The following is a 14,849-nucleotide window of genomic DNA, read 5'->3' as shown; positions in this document are numbered from 1 at the left end:
ATTATTTCCGCTGCGTTGCGTGTGGGTAGGAAAAAAAATAATCATAAAAAATACGCACAAGTGACGTTACTTACGCCCGTGACAATGAAACTAGCGTGCACGGTTTCCCGTTAGAGTGATCACCTAGTGTGTGTTTGTGTGCATGTGTCACTCTAATTTCAAATTAACGTGTGTCGACGCTTGTTACCCTGTCACGAGATAAGATTAGTGATACCGGTTTTCAAGAAAAATGGCTAAATATGTTGAGGAAAAGGGAGAGGGAAGGAGGATTTTTTTCTGGTCGATTGGAAAGGGTCCACAAACCACGGAAGGCACAAAAAAGGCCATATTTGCATGACACTATGTATTTCGTCATACAAGAATTAGCCATAATAGATCGAGATTGTTAAACGAAAAGCATCGATCGGGTGTTAAAATGTAAGACTAATTGACACCTTTTTATGCAAAAGAGCTATGCTCGCGAAAAATGTCCTTAAAAAACAAATAGACACTTCCGAGCACCTACGGAACGGTTTCAACGCACTCGAGAGCCTGAGCGTGAGCGAAACAGGGAACGACCGGTACAGCCGTCGTCGCCTACTGATTCGTTCGGGCGGTGTACTCCGCTGTGGATGAGCATGGTGTACCTACACACATCGACACCCGTCATCGCCGAGTGTCGAGATAAGGGGAGAGCATGCGGTTGTTCTCCGCCAACGGGCAGCGTCGGAGAAATGGTGAAGCAAAGAGCTATGCTTATGCTGCTGCTGCTGCTGCTGCTGCTGCTAGCGGTGTTTTGCTAGTACTTCTGGTCGGCCACTCATCGTCGTCGTCACTCCCGGTGGTGTGCCAGCGAGGCAAGGCTTTCCTATAAAAGCGTTTGCATTTCCGTGCGGTACTTCAGTGTCGCAGGAAGCGTGCAGGCGTGCAAAAGTGAAGCAACACAGACACACACACACACACACACCGGCGGCGCAGTGTCGATTAACAACAGGTGTGTGGCATACGAAACAGCAATCCAGCTGCAGATCGAGAGCAAGTTAGTGGTGGATCTTGGTTGGTCGTTTGTCCCCTTTTTTTCCTCCGTTTCGGTGGTCGATGGTAGTTTTTGGGCAGACACAAGACAGGGAACGGTGGTTTTCGCGCGGTTGAGTGTTACCAATTGTTGGCGAATAGTTTTTGTTTTAATTAAAGTACGATCGGTGAGACAAGTTAGCATTTTAAAACGCAACACTAGAGATCCACGTGTTCCAGTGAAACGATCAGTTGAAGGAAAAGGTAAGTGATTTGTTTTATCGTTTTTTTTCTTGCTGTTTGTTTATAAAAGCATAATTTTAACATAAAAAAGAAGTAATGAAATATAAAACAAGTACAAGCTCAATCGAACAGGTAGCGAGAACGAGTGTGTGTTCCATCGAAATTAGTCCACTCTGGGAAGCTGTAATTAGGCGCTCTTACACTGTTGCGTGCCAGAATGGTTGTGTTTCCCGTGAATCGGATATGACATGGTGGATATAAATATATGAAGAAGAAAAAAATCGCCACCACAAAGCGTGGTACCAGTGGGTCGCGTTAATGTGCGAACATGTAGCAAAAAAAGCAGCTCTCTAAATGGAGCCTTTTTTGTGGTTGTTCTGGAATGGCCAGGTTCTCAGGAGTAGGAGTAGATTGCAAAATAACAATTATAATTATAGAATAATAGCACCTCATTTCCATACAAGTTTCAGATTAAGCCCCCTACTGTGTGTGGTTTATTGTGTAGTAAAGATAATGGAAAACAAGGCAAATCATTCTCAACAAGACTTCATTTACTACGCAAAACTATGCCTGTGCCTATTAGGGAAAGCTGCGCCTCTGGTGCATAACACCATAAACTGAACCAACAGCAGCCAACCAGAGTGCCGTATTGATTAGTATGGGAAACAGGAGAAATGCTTTGAAGTGCAAAAAGCCCCGGTAGCGCATGCATCCGTCCTTCGTGCGGCAAAAGGCTTTTGTACCACCAGGAGACAACCTGGTGGGTGTTGGTGTGTCTCTGCTCTATTTCACCTGCCGGTGTGGAATTAATAGTATTAAATTTGTTACTGCAACCTCGGCAAACTGGCATCATCGATTATGAGCTACCGTGTGCATGCCTACCGGCCTTGTGGGATTGGGAGTTTTGTTTTTATTTGGTTGTAAATGACATACACACACACACACACACACACACACACACACACACACACACACACACAAAACGCTTTAAAAGCTTTTTCCTCAACACTTGGATCAAAGGGACGAAGGCGGGGCATAGAGAACAACTAATGCATTCCCGGGTTCCCTTTAGTTTGCACCCATTTGCACCCACAATTAAACGTCACAAAGACACCCAGGTGCATCCCAGATTGCCTATGATCCTCTTCCAAACCAAAAAAAAAGGCAATTGATCGTCTCCCTTTACCTTTTTTTCATTAAGGCTAGTAGTGCGGGATCACTGGGTTTGTACCCAGTGGGTAAGGCGCTAAATGTATTAAATATGCATTTCGATTGTTCTTCCCATCAGCTTCCCACTCCTACAAAAAAAGGAGCCAAAAGTTAATTGAATTCCATTTGATTCTCGGCTTTTGTCTTTTCCCTTGTGGTGCGATACACCAATAACAACCAATCATCCGTGAGAAATGCTCACTGACACACGGTAGATAAAGGGAGCGGTTCAGCTCAGCTTCATATTTTAGACAATTTCACGGCCATTTACAAGCGGATGGGGGAAAGTATGTGTCTTTGCGAGGGATGTACACCTGAACGACGTGTTAAGTTAACACTCTCTTGTTGGTTGAAAAAAAAAAGAGGTTAAATTGTGAAACACTTCATAGTGTGTGTGTGTTCCGAAGGTGTAGCAAGGGAGAAAAAACATTCGAATTTAGCTTGTCGACACATATAAAATAGCGCGTTTGTTGCGTTAAATCACGAATCTACGGGCAGTGAAACGATTTCCATAAATTCTACCAACGTGACTGGGGCCAGATTTGCTAGACATTTTTCTCTTTCCCTGATGAGGCATTCGTTTTGCTTTCTAATAAGAAAAAATGAAACGAATAATTCCTTTCACCACGTTTTAACTCGTTACTTCGGTATGAATGTGGCACTTCCACACCCAGGCACGCAGAAACATGTTTCCTAGTGTGCGGTGGAAGAGCTTTTCCTGTTTACGACTCTCATAAGACTTTACTCGTAAATGATCACACAAAAAGTACAAGTGGAAAAGCCACCGTGCAGATACCGATGGCTCTGGCTCAAGGTACGCTGCTTGGTTGGTTGGTTGGTTGGTTGTCGCATTATATGTCGCGGACGCCCAGTATCTTTCCATTGACGAGTGCGCGAGTGTGTATGGGCGCGTGTGTTTGTCCTCCAAACTCCTTGCCCGAGAACGCGTGTGTGGGATTGTTTTTGCCCCCTCCCATTCTTTTCAGCACGTATTTGAGTTTATTAGGAAAAAAAGTGATTTATTTGCCGAAGCAACTGAGGTTTTAAGCTTTGCCCGCGGCACTGTGACCACAGAAATGAAGATTTTTCCCTTCCTTTGCTAGGTGGTGTTGCGAGTGTTGCGTTGTTTTCAGGGGAGATGATTTTGAACGTTTATTTGGAACGACCGAATTGGGTTTTGCTGCGATCCAGAAGTCGTTTAACTCTTTGATTCAATAAGCGAAGACAGTAGACAGTTCCCTTCTAAAGTATTGGTTCTTATTCGTGTATAATATTATAAATTTAATATGAATGTGAATTTTGTAACAATCGATGTCGCTAAGTTTTGCCTCTGAAGCGCCCATTTTTGTCTGCAATGCACCTATTTTCATCTGTAAGTCAACAATTGTTGCCTCTGGTAGATATCATAATAAATTCGGTAGATATTTGAGTGAATTTGAGATATATTTTATGTCACATTAAAATAATACTTAAAAAAGTGAATGTTTTTGATAGATTTTTACACAAACTGATGAATTTTAATTCAATTTAAAGGCATTTCTTATGCAAAAAAAACAAGCCAAATCAAAAGATTCTATTAGATTTGTTTACATATCAATTGTAAAGTTTTAATTAGTAGTCATTACATTACTTATAATAAAACTTTGCAAATAAAGCGACTTACAGACAAAATGTAAAAAAGATGTTTTTCTTATAAAAAAATGTAGCAAAATAGGTAAAAACTTGTAAAACATTGTTTAAAATTCATAACTTAATGATAAAAATGTATGACTCAGAGGCAAAATTTAGCATCAACGACTGCATTTCCGGCCACGTGTTAAACACCATGCGTCTCCATCATCATTCAACAGTAACGTAAAATATCATAAAAAAAATCATGCCTAAATAGAGAGTAGGCGCAAACAAATACTATTGCAAATTGTATTATTATTATTGACCGAATAAAAGCACATCAAAATACGTCCAGCTATTGGCACACTTCCGAAGCAAAACACCCATTCCGACTGGAAATACTATCCCAAACGGAATTTCCGCGTGCTCAAACGAAGTACCACCGGTCGGGCCAAACGTCGCGCGGTAATGGAAACGAACTGCCTCGGGCACTCCCGGCACCAGTAGCACCCGGTTCCAGTGGCCCATGGCGTGCGATAAGTATAAAAATTCAAATGACTCAAGCGAGAGTTGGTAATTTCCCACCTGTTGCCGATCGTGTCATGTCGTGTTACCAGGGACAGAAGGCCCCTGCTGCATGCACACCACAATCGCATGCAAACCATCGCGGCCCAAGTTGTGCACGAAAGCAGTGGGAGACACTTCCAGGGACTTTCCAGTCGCTACTTATAATTTCTAGTAAAAGATAGCGATTTATGGCACGCAACCCAACTTGTTTGTGTGTGTGTGTGTCTTCCAATGCCGAGATAGAAAATTGCACTATCAGCATCAATGTGTGAGAGTGTGTGGGTACGCGCCCTTCGGTGGCAGAGCCTGAAGGACATACCAAAAAGAAGCGCGATTTCGAACGGTCACGGTTAAATCACGCATCATCGGCACCCACTGTGACAGGGCGAAGATCAACAACGCCACGTGAATTGAAATGCTATTTGCTCGGGTCGGCATTTTCACACGTCCCCCCTGGGGGGGGTAAAATGATGGTTGACATCCTCAGAATGACACTATTTACTTACCTTTAAATCCGATGACACGGGCGTTCGATAGGAATTTGGGCTGCAAGGATGATTCCAGCGACAAGGTGTCTATACCACCGTGGGGGTTTGGGAGACTTTGTCTGAAGCACACTCGAAACGCACTGGAGGATGCGCTAAGCAACGAACCCCCGGTTTGTTGGGCGCTAACGGGAAAGCAAAAAGGAAAAAGAGAGATAGAGAGAGAGAGAGAGAGAGAAAAACACGCTCGGCAAGCTCGGCAAGCTCTGCTGCTGCTGCTAGTACGTGTTTGATTTATTGTTGAGTGGTGCGCGTTTGTGGTTCCCCGGGTTGCCGGAAGCGATTCCGTGTTCGATTCCGACGTGTTGCTGTAGTGTGTGAGTCGGTGGTCGTTTTGAGTGATTGATTTGAGTCGTTCCGTGAAGGAGATTTTGTGTCAGAAGAAATGAATGAATTTACTACCCATGTGGGCCTACCGGGGGAGGGGGGGGGGAAGGTGCCAAGGGAACGATAGTAGGATAATGTGATAAAAAATTAATCACCTCGGACGTGTGATGCTCGTTTGATTTGCTGTTTGCGACACGTTGTGGATAGGGAAAGCGGAGAAATCAGCGCTCACTTGCGTGTGTAGCTAGCTTTGGTATTGATTTAGCTGGAATGTATCGATTTTTATTTATTTAGACATTATTTATCAAATTATTCGAATGCACAAAGTTGCCATAAGCATCAGCAGCTTTTCATTCCCGAAAAAAACCCAAGAGTGAAAACATTCAATGCAACATTACGAGCTCAAAATGTGAAAGACGGTCGATTACCCTCTAATTATCAAAAAGGATGGAGCAATATTGAAAAAAAAAAAAATACATCAAACATGCATTGAAAGCCAATCAAAAGAAAAATGATGAAATAAATGAATACTTCTTGATGCAACCTACGGTACCTACCGTAATGGCATTAAGTTCATTGCGTGAAAATGCTACACAGGCAACATCTTTGTGAGATTGTTTTGTACTATTATTTTGAGCTATTTATTTTCTGTAATAAATACTAATTTTAATCATGTTAGAACTAAAATGAAGAAGAAAGAAAATATCTGCGATCGGCGAAAATCAGTAAATTGAATTGAACAAGATTAAAATACTGAAAATCTTGGCTTATATTACACTCAACATCACAATCCAAACCTCTCTAAGCGAAATTAAATCATGCTAAGAGGGTTTAATGTTAAAATCCTTTAAAAAACACTGCTCAAAGAGCATATGTTTTCCCTTCTTTGAAAATTCAAGTGTCAATTACACGACATTGGGGAACAGCAGCTTTCGTTTGCAATGAATGTAATGTAATACACCTTCTCTCACTTGTCTGCGAAAAGAAATTAGCTGAAAAATGCTTCACTGTTGTTTGGAAAATCGACACCTAACGAATCCTCAAGAAATCCTGCACGCAAATGTCGATCAGCTCATCAATACCGGGCTTACAGGGAACCCAGCACACACACACACACTACGAACCACACTACGAACCAATGAGAGCATCATTCTTCCTTTCTGCCACGACGAACGACGCCACGGGATGAAAATAACAACGCACGATCGCCTCTGGGCGTTGGGTGGTGAGTGAAAAATTATTACATCCGCCCATTTGACGTTTCCGGCGGCCGGCAGTCCTCCCCGCCCCGCGGCTGGACACTTCTATATGGACACTTTCTCAATGGTTGATGCTTCGCAACAGGTGTGCCGGCGACGGATTTATGGATCTTTGGTTGGGCTGAACGTTTCATTTGCATTGTTCATAAATCATACCACCGTCCCAATTGGTTCCAGTGGCACTCTTTTGCCAGCAATTTGGAGCGATCCCACCATCATCGCCAAAGCTTCACATAGTGCCTACTTGTGGGCTAGAGTTTGACCAGGAACGTGGCGTCAAACACGCGTCAAATGGAAAAGGATCAATCTACTTTCGCGAAACTAATTATTAGTTTAGCGAGTGGGCTATCATCCCGTGGGTTGGGGTTGGGTGTGCTAAATTGTGGTCCGTTTAATAAAAAGGCCATTGCATGCCCGTGCAACGCGAACCGTGGTAGATTGAAGCGGCTGCACGCGGCGAGGAAGCTTTCACGCGTGGCCCTGTCCGTGACCATGCCAGCAAATTATATTATCCACCGAGAGTACATTAGCCACCGCCACCGCCTCAGAGGATGTAGCTGTAGCTGGACAGAAGGCTTTTGCAGTGACCACCTTAGAACCTTTCACTGCCACACTGCACACATGGCAAAAAACGGCTCAAAGACGACCAACTATTTCTGGCATTTATGGTGTGTGTGTCGGCATGGTTGTGAAGAGTAGTTCAAATAGTGAAGAGAAAAAAGAGCAAACTCCTATCAAGCGGGTGTCCTGTTCGATCTATTGTCGAGCTAATTTCTTAGCTTCCTGTGTCACCGGTGGCAGAAAACCGTCGGAAGGATAACATTTTTATTGCGCCCACAACCGTTCCGTTAGCATACGAATATGCGGCGAAAGAGGTTTTTTTTTCTAATGAATTTCTACTATTCTATTGCTGCTTGTAAGTTGCTCTTTCCATTTTAGTGCAAATGAAACCGAGAGCACAGCCCGAAAGAGCGCGCCTGACCTTAAAACGTTTATACCACACACCGTCGCGCGCCACACCTTGCGGTCGGTTAATTAAAGTGATGAAACGTTGGGCTTTTGTGCGGTGAAATATAATTAACTTACACCAGCAGCTCGTTGTTGGTGGCCAGTGGCTGGTGGGCAGTGGGTCAATGAGCCAGAAAGAATCCGTATGCGTAGTAAAATGATTACGATTGGGAGTCAAGCCTTGGTAGAGTGGAGATCGTTGCAAAGTTTGATGGCGTTAGTAGTGCTTTATTGAACTTGATTGCAGTAGAATCTTGCCGAAGTCGTCAGAGCAACTTGTACTTGCTTCTATGATCAATAATTGAATGTATTAATATGTTTAATTTACCAACAAAATCTCATTTAATTCACTAGAATAACTATGGACAGTTCGAACGACATTATTCCAACACATTAAAACGATTGAAGAGCGTACACTAGCAAGTTGAATGATTTAACCGCTTGCGTTGAGTTGCTTTCCCGTTCGTTTAAAATAAACGCACACACACACATCGACTCGCATGAGCTAAGTTCATTCAAAGTTATTCTTACACACACTTGAACCACAGACACGTGTGTCCACTGGTTTAAAGGGCTCCTCGGTCGGTTACCGTGCCGATGGATGGTGCAACGGCTGACGGCGTTTAACGGGAGACAGTGAGAATGATGTGTTTCGAATCGAGTTAGCAAACGATCGAAAGTGTTCACAACCCATCACAGGGCATTGCTCACTCAGTGGTGGGAATACCACTCGAAATCAAACACGATTAGACGACGTTATGGTGCCATTAGTGCCATCGTTTTAGAAGCAGTCCTTTTGTACAATGAAATGAGTAGAAAAAAACAAAAAAATGTCTAAGGAAGCAAAGCGATTAAGTCGTAACGTCATTTGGGATCGATGATGTCAAGAAAATAGTTAAATATTTCACGTTGAATCGTGGGTTCGCTGAATACAGTAATTTGTAGATGGAATAATGGTAGCCAACATTAAAGAAATCAATGTTTAGCAAACACGCTAATTTGAATTCTAGGATTCCAATTGGACTGGTAGTAGCTGTTCACAGAATACGCCAGTTACATACCATTAACAGAGCACGGAAGCTCGACAACTGTGTAGCCTTCCTTCAACCTCCAATCGGCGTAAGTTTGCTGGCTCTATTAAAAGATTGTTCACACACAATACTTCTCATTCAAAGCACGCACATTCCACGCTCTTAAAATTCTCCTAATTGGAGCTAAACGTTACGTTTACGTTCCGTGGTATTGTCCTTAAACCCGCACCTTACCACACCAACGCACAAGAACTATGGAGGGGCGGAGGATTAGTTTAATTTCGCACACACGCCTAATTGTCATCAGCGCGGCGGGGGTTGTTGTTCGGGAAAAAGAAGCACCACCATCATAAAGACGCATTCCCGATACAGGAACATTCCCCTCTGCACGCTTCTCTGCTTTTCGCCCAGGTTTGTGCAGGGTGGTAAAACTTTAAAACTAATCCATTTTGGGCAGGCGAGAGCAGCCCCGGTTTACGATTAGTGTAATTAGTTTCACCATCATTCGCAGCTCGCCATATCCTAAGCCGGTAACAGTGGCACAATTGCATTGACACACGGACTCTCCCGAGATTAGCCGAAAACCCCGAAATGGGACACTATGGGACATAAATTTTAAACCATATCACACAGTAAATTCCCACTCGCTGTCTCTCTCCTTCTCTCCTCTCTCCTGTTCTGCCTTACTTTTATGTATTTTTAGTGTGTGTGTGTCCAAAGAGTGCTGACCTTTGTTGCGTGCGTGTTGTGGTTGCGGTGTATCGTCATACCATCCATCCGCTGGACGAGTTCGAGTCTGTGCCACTTGCAGCACGGCCAGCACACGAACGATTTCCAAAAATCCCACTATTTTACGTGCTTGCGTGGTGATCAAGAGAGGCATAATTTTAACCCTAGTTTTTGTTGTTTCGTTGGGTTATTTGCATTAAATCCATGAACAAATCATGAACAAATATGGTCTAAATGAAGCTGTATTGGATGTACAGGAAGGAACGTTTTCAAAGTAGTGTCAAAACTGTGTAAAAATAGTGTCAAATAATGTACTAAACTTAAACAAATAATTGTAATTAAAACTAAAAAAACAAAAACAAAATATTTTAATTGAATAATTCAAGTACTAATAGCAGAAATTAAACACCAAACAGAGGTAATGAAGGCTCTGTCTCCGTTTTGAAACGACAAATGAAATGCTTCCAATCAGCTTCTATTACTTCCTTCGACAATGAACATCAGAGCGCTAACAAACAATAAGATTGACTTAAAGAATTAATTAACTATTACTATGCTAACTAAGTCTTCATAGCCACGCAAGCGTATCGGTACCAACGCCTGTTGGCTGGTTGATGATGGTTGTGGTTAAATTTCAAATTTTTCCTTCCAACCATCAAAGCGAAACTGTCCAAGACGCTGCTGACGAAGTGTCCAACAGATCAAATGGGGTGCTCCAACATCAAGAGGATCGAGTGTTGTCGGAATCAAACAGGTGTATTTTGTTACGATTTGCATTTCGTTGCGCTCGTCAGTCAAGCTGGATGATGGACGCGGTGTGATGCAACAGGGGTGATGATTGTTAAACGTCCTACACTACTTGATGGGGGAGCGATGGCCCCAAGGGAGTGAAGAAAAATTACACTCCAGGTCAACTCGAGCCCTATTGCCTCGCCTGGTGGGCATTTGGGATTAAGCTTTGAAGCCAATTTTGTGCTAATTATAGATAGATAAGTAAACTAGAATGGATCATTGTTCGTTTCTGACGTAGTCGGCTTTTGGAACATTCCCACAAACTGTTCACTAAAATGACCTCAATTCTCATAAAATAGAATTAAATAGATCAGGTTAAGCAGTATAACAGTGATAGGAGATTATTTAAATGTAGTTTTATGTTTTACACAAAACCAGTTCTGAATTAAACTATAAATAGAATTAGATCCCTTTGCGCCAAAGCCTAACAACTGACGGCTAGTTGCAATTCCAGTCCGATTGTTCCGATCCTAGAAACTAAGTCGGGCCATTGATGCCACCGCCATTGTACCCCCCCCGAGGGCACCCATTGCAGAAAAACACACACCAGAAGGTGATTATCGCTACCTGTGAGACCTGTTAAATGAGCCGGCTAAACGACACCACTTCCAACTGGGCGGCAAGGTGCTGGCGTAACGGCAAGAAGGCAGGCAAGGCGGGATTGGTAATACGATCGTAACCGTGTGGGGGGGCGGGAGAGACCAGAAGCTGTTTCCTGTTGGTGGCTAATTGTCAGGTGCTGTACGCTTCCTGACGCCCAGTACACCCACAGAAAGCCCACGTACGCAAAACACATGGGGCTTGTCAGAATCAATTCGCAATCGAACCGATTCCCGGCCTGAAATGGCCGTTTTGCAGCCGCTTTTTATCGTAATTAGGCTTCCCTATCCATTTTGGCGTAAATGGGGGGCATCAAATCGAAGGGAGTTTACAGATTCGATCGAAACGAAGTATTAGAGTGATAGCTACTGGGTCGCAATGGGGCAACGAAGGCAGGAAGCCCCGGGTAAACCATAATTCTGCACACTACCTTTGATGTAGTGGGAAATGATAAAAACGATCCGAGAAAAACTAATCAACCCACTCTTCCACTGTAGGTACACAACATTGGTATACACATACACACACGCGATGAGCTGGAGAAGCAAATATGAAGATTTTTACTTTAAATTAATACCTCGTTCGACGCTTCATTCGATCTGATTTTCCCCTTTCCGCAGCGACGCATCGCCTTTCCGGGCCATCATTATTATCCTGCTCGATTGGTTGCGGAAACAAGCGAACGGCATCAGCATGACCCGGCGAACGGTGCAACCTTTGGCGCGCGAGCAGTCCTCCTCCTCCTCCTCCCCCTTCCTCTTCTCTTGCATCAGCACCACCGTCGCGCTGGTCCTGTTCGGGGCGCTCGTGCTGGCGGCAGTTGCCGATGCTGACCCGATGGTGGATAGTGCCAGCAGCCTGTACGGCGATAACAAACGTAAGTCAGGGGATAGAACATGTGTTTGTGTGTGTGTGTGTGTTTGGGAATGCGTTTTTAATTCGCTACTTTGTGTCGATCGTTCGAGGGGGTGGTGTTGAGTGAGAGGGGATGAAGTACCGTTCACAAACAACAAATTCCTTTTCAATCGGATTTTACACCAGAGTTGGTGGTTCGATTGAATCGAGCAATGGGGAGCAATGGGTGAGGTACGCAAATCTCTTTAGCTTGTTTGTGTACCGCGAGCAATCCGCTATTAACCGCTTGATACTGCGGCGCTTTGCTAAAACCTATCAGGCCCTGCCAGTGTGTGTTCATAAATCGTTTCAATCAACGATAGGGTTAACGAAAGGCGAGTCTAGCCGATCTGCAAGGGGACCCCAAAGGTATGGAGAGTTTGATTTATTTGCCACGTGATAAGCCGGTTTTTTATTGCACTAAAGTTTCGGTACGGATGGCCACGCTTGGCCGTTGTTGTACAGCGGTACACAGTTTGGGACACATTTTTGGTTACTGCAGTTTGGTTAATAGAAGATTGTATATTTATTGCATTACATTGGGTAAGCGTATATTTGATCTCGATGTAGGCAGCAATATTTGAAAGCAATTTGAAACTGGAGTAAAAAAGGAGCAACTATCTTTCAACAATATTTTAAAATTGGATCCTAACCATGTAACCAAAAAGGCAAAGAAGGGGCTAAGTAACCAAAACTACACTTTTACTTCTATAGCCATCAAATTGCATTATTTGTGGAAAAAATACCTAATTTTATGTTTCCAAGGTGTTTACCTTAAACCAATTCATCCAAGTCAAGTCATCTTGCAAAATAAATGATTGAACATAGAGAATCATGTTTTTCATTTAAGCATTTCAAAAACATCAAATAAATTAGATTGTTCAACAAAAAAGTTATTTTGAAATTGAAATTAAATGCTGGATATTTTACAGTTTCATTAGAGCTTTTGCCACTGTACCGCTGTACAAAAGCTTGCCAACACGGTAGCGTTGAGCAACCGAACAGGTACAAGAGGCATTTTTTCTCACTGTTTGATTACTCTGTAAACTTAAATGCAATTTATAAGAGTTGATGTAAACCGCTACAGGAGCAATTAGAAACAATAACTTTTAAATATAGTAATAGCTTCTTCTAATGGTACCGCTACGAGCCGATAGCTGGCACCACCGAAATTAACCAGCATGGGGTTTTTGGGCATTAAACAGTCTTATTGGATTACAGAAATGACGTTTTTGTTCTTTCTTCTTGCGTGATGCAAAGAAAAGGATTGATGCTGCACTTCGCTGGCTGTATCTGGTCTATACAGGAGAATAGATATGAAAGGGCAAACAAACAAGCTCACCTGTAGGATTGCTAACTGTTGACGTTGATTTTCAATAATCGGTGATACAAAAACCGGGAAGCATTGGGACATACGATACTTGCACAAATGTATTCATTGCACTTTTGTTTCTCTTACTCTTCCTTGGTTTGTCCACCGCTCAGACGCAAGCGACAAGCGCCCCTTCTTCGTCGGCAGCCGATACGGGCGATCGCACGTGTACGGTGCGAAGGATATGCGGCAGGTGAACGTGGTACCGCGCAACGATCGCTTCTTCCTCGGCTCACGCTACGGCAAACGTTCCGACCTGACGAAGGAAATCGAATCCGACAACAATAATGGTATCGCCGAGCTGACCTATCTCGCCTGTCTGCATACGGGCGTCTCGAATCTGTACCGATGCTACAGGTAAGTTGCGTGCCGCGTTGGAAATATGATCCCTAGTCCAGTTAGTGAGATAATCTTTTCTTCCTATTTCTGTTACCATTTTAGTCGCGATTCATCTTCGAATGCACTACACCAGCAGGAAACGGAACAGTTCGATCAGCAGCAGCAGCAGCAGCAGGAGCAGCAGCAGCATCAACGCCAGTTCAACGACAATGCCGACCTGTCGGAAAAGTAATCAAAGTAACCGGCCGGTGCGATCAATGCAACCCTACACACCATAGCCTACTAAATGCCCGCGTCGGCTCGACGCGTTCATCTCACATTATACTTAATCTTCGCCTTTTCGCCATTTCTTCACAACAAAAAAGAGCAGCTGGATGGAGGATGGAATATTGATTTAAACGTGTTGCCAAATGTAAAATAATGAAACACATACCCATACGAGCAAATGTAACCTCAATCAAGGCGATGCAATCTGTACACTTACACAGCAGCAGCAGCAGCAGTAGCAGCAACAAGGGGGAAGATATGAGAGCAATGCAAGGACGAAAGGGACCGAGAACATCCAAAAGGGTTTCAGTTATTTTTTGGCAGCATAACCGTACTGTTAGGACAATGGAGAGAGTGGAGAAAGCGAACAAGCGGGAAGAAGGGATGGATAGTGGAAAGCACCATTGAGCAAGAACTAATGTGGTAGAGCGTACTCCCGGGTACACCGTCTGGGCGGGACACACTTTCCACAAAGGCTGGATAGTTGTTGCTCGATTGCTTTCGTACGGGGATGTTAAGCTGGGGGTTTGCAGGCTTCAGTACCCCACCCAACCATGTCTATTACCGAAGTATTATCTATTCTAATAATAATTATGCTACTAGATAATATTACGCACGGTGACACAGGTGCACATTGATGGGACAACGGAACATACGCACGACAAACAGCAAAGGGAGAGACGGTGGTTTTTTCTTCGATTCCTTTTTCCCCTTTGGGGCACATACAATTCCGCTCGGATGTGTTTCGTCGAACCGTACTTACGGACAGTGAAAGGAGTAACGTTGCAACGAGGCGCACCAAAGGACACGATGCAGCGGGGCCCCCTCAGGAACCAATACATCGAGCAAAGTGCGGGAGAAGGAAGGAAAGAGAGCGATGGTGGCGCATATTAATCGCACGGAACTGCATTAAAAAACCGATAAAAAACTACATTCAGAACCATGTTATCTCGTCTCGGCACTGTTCTTGTAAAATAGCATTATACTGTAAAAAAATAAAAAATAAAAAAGTAATTAGTGCTCTGGAAAATGAAACAAAAAAAGAGAGTAAGAGAAAAGACCC

At 43.5% G+C, this 14,849-nt stretch overlaps 1 protein-coding gene across 1 annotated transcript; it reads left to right on the top strand.

Annotated features, from left to right (window-relative positions):
• The first annotated feature begins 812 nt into the window (after positions 1–812).
• On the top strand, positions 813–14,834 carry LOC1270298 (RYamide neuropeptides). Its single transcript, XM_308980.5, has 4 exons — positions 813–1,257; positions 11,535–11,791; positions 13,294–13,537; positions 13,622–14,834. The coding sequence occupies exons 2-4, from the start codon at positions 11,608–11,610 to the stop codon at positions 13,749–13,751; spliced, it is 558 nt and encodes a 185-aa protein (XP_308980.5). The 5' UTR covers positions 813–1,257; positions 11,535–11,607; the 3' UTR covers positions 13,752–14,834.
• The last annotated feature ends 15 nt before the right edge of the window (positions 14,835–14,849 follow it).

The sequence above is a fragment of the Anopheles gambiae genome, chromosome 2, assembly GCF_943734735.2.
Source record: "Anopheles gambiae chromosome 2, idAnoGambNW_F1_1, whole genome shotgun sequence".
Classification (NCBI taxonomy): domain Eukaryota; kingdom Metazoa; phylum Arthropoda; class Insecta; order Diptera; family Culicidae; genus Anopheles; species Anopheles gambiae.
This window is presented reverse-complemented; position numbering and strand designations above follow the sequence as displayed.